This window comes from Lactuca saligna, chromosome 1 (assembly GCF_052625555.1).
Source record: "Lactuca saligna cultivar CGN05327 chromosome 1, ASM5262555v1, whole genome shotgun sequence".
In the NCBI taxonomy this organism is placed as follows: Eukaryota; Viridiplantae; Streptophyta; class Magnoliopsida; order Asterales; family Asteraceae; genus Lactuca; species Lactuca saligna.
The window spans coordinates 80,038,003-80,046,926 of NC_136417.1; the positions used below are offsets into that span (position 1 = coordinate 80,038,003).

The following is an 8,924-nucleotide window of genomic DNA, read 5'->3' on the forward strand; positions in this document are numbered from 1 at the left end:
TTCAACTTTCATCTACTGTTTATGGTAAAAGCTTTTTTAAGTTTTAAATAAACCGACGATATTTTTTTTATTTAATTTACTTGAATCAGAGGGGTTGGATGGAGGAGAATATGTGTTTGCAATTCGTATGCTAATGGTGCTTTTCAGAAAAGAATTTTCCTTTGTAGATGTGTTATATCTATGGGAGGTAAAAGAGACCTATATTATACTCATTTGTTTTACTGTATGAAGTTGGAAAGATGAAAGATGATGTTTTTGTTTAGAAATGTGAATTCAGGTTATGTGGGCCATGGAGTATAATCCAAAAATGTTTGCTCATTATGCTTCAAATGGTTCGAATGAAGTTGTTGTAACAACAAAATTAAGCAAGAAAGTGTTGCAACGATATGGAAAATATGAGAGAAAAAACGTGAAGAATGGACGAACATATTAAAAAAAATTCTTGTTGTTTTCTTGGTTGCAAGTGTTCTAGAAACCAAAAACAAGAAACTCTTGAATGAGGCTAAGGGCCTAGATGATGTTGCCAAGGTTCGCTATAAATCATACAACTATTCGTTAGAATTTTGTGCCAAACAAAAAAATAAAAGTATATTATTTGCCCATATTGGTTGAAATTTGGCCTAGAATTTAAGACCATTTATGACTTTTATTATTCCAGATCATGGATGATAAAAATTCACAAAAAGTATTTAAACAAGGCAAGCATCACATCCTTACATACACATTATACACATATATTTCGGTTTATATATTATGATTCTAATGTTGGACTACTTATGGTTTCAGGCTAGAATTCCTGAAAATTAAAGAGTTTCAAGGCAGCTAAGATAGGTCACGAATTTAAATTTTTGTATTTTTCGTGTGATTATATTCTATGGGTTTTATAAACGGCATCCTAATTGTTCTTAAGGTCTACAAGAAACCATGCTTTTGTTTTTTGACGAATGGTTTTTATGTTAATGAAATAATCATTTTAACAAAAAAAGTAACCAACTAGGTATTTTTTGGAAACTGATGTTTTGTTAAATAAGTATATGAAACTATCAGTTGTGCTATAATAGTGTGTATGTAAAAAAGTTATAGCATTGTACCTTTCAAGTACAATGGTTTAGTAAGGAAAAATATAAATATAAATGGAAAACATTATAACATTGTGTTGTTAAAGTAAGGTTCACTACAAACAATGATATTGTACTTTGAAAGATATTATGAACCATTTGGTGCTGTTTCAGTAATACATTGAAAGGTATTTTTTTAAAGTACATTTTTGAAAGATATTATGAACCATAAATGAATGCATTAAATGATACATTGTTTGTTGAAAAAAAAAACATGAATCGCTAAATTGAAACCAATGTTGATAATCCAATACATTATATATCTTATTTTTAATATAACATGTTTCTTAAAACGAACTAATCTCTAAGTTGAAACTAATCATTGCTCACACAAAAGAAATTAATTGTCAAACAAACTATTCGCACTCGTCGCTTGGCGCGGTTAAACGGTTTGTGTGTGTGTATGTGTGTGTATGTGTGTGTGTGTGTGTGTATATATATATATATATATATATATATATATATATATATATATATATATATATATATATATATATATATATATATATATATATATATATATATATATATATATATATTAAAATCATAATTAAAAGGGTTGGACCACTTATAAACTTTTAAAAGGTTTATGAATAGTTGAGAGATTTTTTTTAAACGGCAAAAAGGCAACATAAGTTATGGCAAAACTAGCAAGGAGCTAGCCAAAACAAAAGAGTACAAACAAAAAAACAAAAAAGAAGGAAAAACATCAAAAGCAGCCAATAGGTTCGATACACCATTTTTTCCAGCAAATGGAGTTTTTCTTTCCCCTATGTTTTATCCAAGTAAAAGCCATTGTCAGGTCGATAACTTTCACAGGACAACGTTTCAGCTTTTTAAAAATTGTTTCGTTCATTGATCTCTAAAGATTTCTTAAGGTCGCCATTAGAATCATATGATTGAGTTTTATTACCTTTTGGGTTTTGATAAGAAGATTATCTGCACTGAATAAAGATCTCATATCCCTTGGGTTTAAACAAGTGACCTCACACCAACTACAGAGTTCTATTCCAAACCACAATTACAAAGTTACATTCCAAAAGCAGGGCATCATAAGCTATATGGATATTTATAAAAAAGTTTAGAGGGTGATAATGTTACATTGAAACTGGTGATGCAACAAACTTTATATAGTGATTTTTAGTATACTTGTAATAAATTTGAAAAGTGTCAAAAACTTATATATTTGTCTTTGTTTAAACATAGGTTTATATATGGTTGTTAATATTGTATGTACAAAAAAACGATTATGTTCACATCAGGATTTATTTGAAAAAACATCTATACTGGGATTTAAGATCATGATTTAAATCTTAACATCTTACCCTAATCCGATCCTACATCTTTAGTTTTTATAATAATGATATAATAATATAGTCGAGACTCAAAAATTCATCAAGTTAACTTAAAACCGAGCATGGTAGGGCCCAAAAAGTCTATCAAACCATCAATACTTCACTCATTCATCTCGAATTAGACAAATAACCTTTACAATCATGTTAGTTTGTGATCTTATGTCTTTAGTTATACATACTCACAATGACTATTTCTTTTTCTACTCAAGATAGTTTCTTTCTATAAAAATCAAAGAGTATGTCTCCGGTTTTTACAATAAAATCATAAAATAAATTAAATTTACACGAAATGATCCAAGTCCTTAAAACAATAAATAATCAAAACATATGAAATAAAATCCATCACTATCACAAATTATAAACCACTCACCTAAATTTTGCAAAGAACCCGAACCCCTTTTTTCATAAATGAGTCAATTGTCAAGTAATCGAATAATCACCATCATAAATTACAAGGAAAACGGTTTTGCATACACATCAAAAGGCTGACATGCTGTCAATTGTGGCTCCTACAACAAATCAAATATTCAAAAATTGTCACTTTCCAAAAAAAAAATATTATACTTTCATTTCTTCCTATTATAATAAACAAATGAGTAAATTGCACGAATGGTCCCTACGGTTTGGGGTAATTTGCATGCTTGGTCCCTAACTTGTTTTTTTAACTCGGAAAGTCCCTACTGTTTGTTTTTGTTACATGCATGGTCCCAACTATTTATTTTTGTTACACGTTTGGTCCTTGTCTTACCTAAAAAGACTATTATTTACAAAGGAAAAAATGGTGGGGTATGTAAGGTAATGTGAGAGGGTTGGGGTTAGGAGTGTGTTTATTTAAATAAATTAAATAATTTAAAGAAAAAAAAAAGTCTTTTTAGGTAAGATAGGGACCAAACGCGTAACAAAAAACAAACAATAGGGACCATCCGAGTTAAAAAAAAAAATAAATAAGATAGGGACCAAACGTGCAAATTAACCTAAACCATAGGGCCCATTTGTGTAATTTACTCTAAACAAGTAAATGGTTTTAATGAGTAATTGTTTATTGATTTGAGTTGTTTTAGAGTTTTGGAATGTGTTAGAGATGATATTGATACCTGGGTAAGTCCACCACTGGATAGTCCACCGGTGAGACTGCCGCCTGTCAATAACATAGAGAGAAGAGAAGTCACCGCCCCACCACCGCCACCGCCACCCATGTCGGTTCTTGCACTACGGATGGCATTACGCATGGAAGCTAATAAGTGTCCATAAGTTGATGCATTTCCATGTTCTATGGCTTGAATAAAACAAAAAGTCATGGCTCCTGTTGATGTGATCCTTGATAATGCCTGCTCCCAAAAAAAATGTTACTTTAAATGTTTTTCTATTTTAATAATTAATACAATGATAATGCCAGGCCAGGACAAGACAGAACAGATTGTACTGTGTTTGGTAGGACAAGACAAGACAAGACAGAACAGATTGTAGTGTGTTTGGTGTTGAACTGGGACTCAAACTGATGTCAATAAGGCAAAAATTATAACTTTTTGTCTCATCCCAAAAGTTAGAACAAGGTGAGCCAAGGAGCACTTGAACTTCTTGTATGTGCAAAAGACATAATTGCCCTCATCGACCCTTCCATCAGTCTTGTGTCACATATTCCGCCTTAAAGGGGAGTTTCTTTTTTACTTGATACATATTGCGAGGTAAAATGGTCATTTACACATATTGTGACAGTTTGTTTATCCATACAAAACTTACTAGAAGAAAGTAGAAAAACAATTGCTTTAAATACATGTTTCTTTTTGACTTAATGGGGGGTAGATAAATAGGGGTGTTTCTTTTTTACTCAATACATATAGAAGGGTAAAATGGTCATTTACACAAATTCTGACAGTTCATGTATCTATACAACACTTGATAGAAGAAAAAGAAACTTGCTTTACATGCATGTTTCTTTTTGACATAATAGTGTGTGTGTGTGTGTGTGTGGGGGGGGGGGGGGGGGTGGGGGGGGGGGGTAGATACATAGGGCTGTTTCATTTTTACTTAATACATCGAGAAGGGTAAAATGGTCATTTACTAACAATTCGTTTATCCATACAAAACTTAATAGAAGAAAAAGAAAGAAACTTACTTTAAATGTGTATTTCATTTTGACTTAATGAGTGATAGATATATAGGGGCGTTTCTTTTTGACTTAATACATACAAAAGGGTAAAATGGTCATTTACATGTATTCTAAGGCCTTGTTTGATATGGCATCTGGCTGAGTCAGGTCAGACATTTTTGCTGACTCGGTCAGACAAAAGGTGTTTGATAGATAAAATCTTGTCGTCTGACTCGGAAAGCAATGTCTGACCGAGAAAGAAGTTGGGAGTTGGCTGACTGAGAAAGAAAACAAGGCTTTCCAATAGTACCCTTGGCTTGGATAAAAATTCACAACTAATAAAGGCTACAAGAATAGAACTTGGGTCTCCCTTGTAGGAGTAATGGTGTTTGCCAGCAAGCTGAAAGGTTTTTTGTGTTTTATCTTTAAAATAATATATTTAATGTCTATTATGGCGGAGGTTTTTGTATAAATTATTATTATTATTATTATTATTATTATTATTATTATTATTAATGTCTATTATTATTATTAATGTCTATTATTATTATTATTATTATTATTATTATTATTATTATTAATGTCTATTATTATTATTATTATTATTATTATTATTATTATTATTATTATTATTATTATATTGCATAGAAACGTGTATAGCATCAGGGTAAAATGGTCATTTTACACCAGTCAGCACATTCGGTCAGATTTTCAATCAAACAACATGATTTCTTACTCAGTCAGAATTTCTTACTCAGACAGATCTTTCTCAGTCAGCACTTTCTCAGTCAGCAACTATCAAACGGGGCCTAACAGTTCATTTATCCATACAAAACTTAATAGAAGAAAAAGAAAGAAACTTACTTTAAATGTGTATTTCATTTTGACTTAGTGAGGGATAGATATATAGGGGCATTTCTTTTTAACTTAATACATATAGAAGGGTAAAATGGTCATTTAAAAAGTTTTGTGGAACTTACAGATGTATCAGCAGATGTTTGATCATCATCACAACCACTTATGGAAATGACTTCACCGCCATTGGTACCTTTATATATACCTGACCGAGGTCGATGATCTTCCCATATATATTGCCCACTCCTATGACACCAAAGATAAGGTAAAGATTATTCCTACAATCATCTTACCTCCTTCATTTCTTCAAGATTAACATGAATAACAAGATTTATGTCATAATTTACACTAAAAAACCAGAAACAGATAAACTAACCTGTTCATTCTGCAAAGGAATGGAAGATCCAGTACAGTGCCACTATGGCAAGCATCAATAATGGCGTGAAGTTTAACCCCAAAAGGAAGAGGCTTAACGATACTTGCATTAATTTCATCATCAACAATCATACCCTGTGTCTCATAATCCAGAGGGCATAAGGTTTCATCATATCCATCAACCTCATCACCATTGTAGTTCCTTTGTCGTGAACCATGACCAGAATAATGAAAAACAAGTGAGTCGCCTGGTTGACATCCTTGAACTAGCCAGAAAAGTGCCAACCTCATGTTATGCTTTGTTGGAATTTTGTAAGGGTCTGTTTGTTCCTCTGCGATTATAATCCAAATATGTGTTAGGACTTAGAAAAAATTAACCTAGTGGTTGTTAAATCATAAATTCATAGATATAGTTCCCGGATTAAGATCAAAATCAGCTGTGCATGTAATACAGAATTGCATATTTTTCAGAGATTTAAGACGGATTTGTTGATGAGAATCTGTCAATCAAATTAATCGCATAAACGATCAAGCATAAACCAGATTGCCGGTGCTTTAATTGACTCTATCATGTAATGTGATTACCAGAAGATTCAACAAATGTAAAAGGATAACGAATTTTAACAGCTGTATAATGAAGGTTTGAATCAGGGTTCTTACCGGTAAGCATGATTATAGAAGCTTCAGGAAAATTAAACTTATTAATCAGAAGATATTTCATGCAGTTAGCATCATTAATGCATCCTTTAAGTTCATGCGTCGAGTTTTTATACGATATGCCTACGATCACCGCCTTCTTCCTGCCATGTGCAGACGGCGGAGGCCCTGGCGGAGTGTGGTTGTAAGGCGAGGGTTGGTGAGGAGCATAAGAGGATGAAGAAGGTGCCGGATAACCACCGGTATGAGGCCGCGGAGCTCCGACACGAGGGTCGTTAAGGTGGGTGATGGCTTGACATATGGCGCATCTTATCGATGTAGCTCCCGGCGGAGGCTGCAACTGCGTGTGGCAATTTAAGCAAGACACGAGATTCATCATCGTTGAAGAATTGGAGGGTTTTTATAACGAAAATTGGGGGAAATTACAGGGTTTTAATGACGAGAATTGTGGGGGATTTGAGGGTTTCATCAGAGAGAGAGAGAGATTGATGAAAGAGGAGAAGCAGAGTCAAGGATATGAAACCGGAGAATGGATTAATTGACTTACAATTTTACAAAATAATAATTAGCTCCTTGTGGTTATGAATAATGACATTTATTCCCTCGTAGTTACGAAATGTGGCATTTTACGCCCTTGTAATTCTTATATGAATCATTTGGTCTGGTTTAATTTATTTTTATTAAAAAAATATTATAGCATATACTTTTTTATTGAACACATTACAAATTAATTATATATTTTTAATTTAGTATACACTATAAATTAATAACATTTACTAATTTATTATAAATTTATTTTAATAAGTATTTAAATAGTTATTGAATGAAAATTAATGGAAATTAGCAAAGTTAAAAGATCATTACAAATCGAACTTTATTTTGTTTAAAACAAAACAAAAGGAACAACAGAAAAACATTAAGAAGATCCTCTCCTTATGTGATTTGGTTTTGATTAGACGAATCCACATGCCTACATCTACTTTCAATTAAACTCAAATAAAATAACCTTTTAAATTATTATTTTTTTCTAATTTTTGGTTCATTGTTGCAAACTTTACAATGTTTTGTGATATTTTTGCAAAAATAAAATAAAATAAAATATAATGCTTAGCTTGCATACCAAAAACTTTTAAAAGACCAACAACTAAACCATTTAAAGACCTACCACAAAAATTTAATAAGTACAAGACAAAAATAACATATATTTTTTATGGGAATAATTCAACTTTATATATATATATATATATATATATATATATATATATATATATATATATATATATATATATATATATATATATATAAGAAGAAAAAAAAAAATAGAAACAATGACACGATAATATTTCATCTAAAAAAAAGAGAAATGGCAAAATGAGAAGCTGATAGGGACGTAAATATATTGACTTTTGGTATGAAAACTAAGAAAAAAAAATATCTCAAAATCTCATTTAATGTCTAAGAATTTCACTTAAAGAAACCAACTTGATTATAATTTTTAATTCCATAAATTTAAGAAACCAAACATCAAGGCCCCGCGCTGGGCAATTCGCAAGGACCATTCCGAAAGAGCCCAAATTTTTCATATATAATTTCGTATATATCCTTGCTAAATAGTTAAATATCGTATTTGTTCGGTCTAAACTCTAAATATTTAAATATCGTATTTGTCCTTCTTAATGTTTTTTAATATCATATATACCAAAATCTATTTTTTTGATTATTTTTATTGATTTATAATATTTTTTATCATTTTAAAATCATTAAAGCTAAAAAAACATTTTAAATGGACATAATTGCCCTTAGTTTTAAATTCCAAAACAATACACATATCATGTTTTTTGTTACATAGATCACGTTTTTATTGTAATCACATTTACATCCGCTGGCTTCTGGCGTCTTCCTCACGATCACAGACTCCTGTTTTCACATACACACACATCACGCACACGTATCACGTATCACGTATCACGCACACGCATCACGTATCACGCATAAGGTAATTGATTTCAATCATATTCATATTTTCCATAGATTCAATTTCACTACTGTTGATTTAGTTCCTGCTGATACTATACAAAAATCAAATTAAGAAAACATACTTCTAAAGATTTAATCATAAGCAAAATACATGGTAAGCTGATGTAATACCAAAATCCAAATAACAAAACAATTACTTGTGAAGAACTTTATACCAGCTGGATCGATTGGGGTCAAATGTCACTGTGGCTGAAGATAATAGGCGAAATTCAAAATTAGAAGTTCATTGGAAACCGGATTTTTTTGAATCAAATCCAACACAACTAAGCTATCAAATTCAACATAATTAAGCTGATTGTAAAAATAATTTGAACAACTGAAACTAGGAACCCTAAAATCGAAATTGAAGAGATGGAAAATAGGAATAAGTTGAAATCGATTTACCTGATGTGATGATGTGAGTGTGCGACAACAGGGGGAAAAGGGTGTTGTGTGTTG

At 31.3% G+C, this 8,924-nt stretch overlaps 1 protein-coding gene across 1 annotated transcript; it reads right to left on the bottom strand.

The window, feature by feature from the left end:
- Nucleotides 1-2,712: 2,712 nt before the first annotated feature.
- Nucleotides 2,713-6,968, bottom strand: LOC145040396 (metacaspase-1-like). The gene is made up of 5 exons (XM_078988334.1): nt 6,453-6,968; nt 5,794-6,124; nt 5,543-5,663; nt 3,568-3,801; nt 2,713-2,982 (listed from the first exon to the last, which is right to left on the bottom strand). Exons 1-5 carry the CDS (start codon nt 6,826-6,828, stop codon nt 2,923-2,925), a joined length of 1,122 nt encoding a protein of 373 aa, XP_078844460.1. The 5' UTR covers nt 6,829-6,968; the 3' UTR covers nt 2,713-2,922.
- Between the last annotated feature and the right edge of the window lie 1,956 nt (nt 6,969-8,924).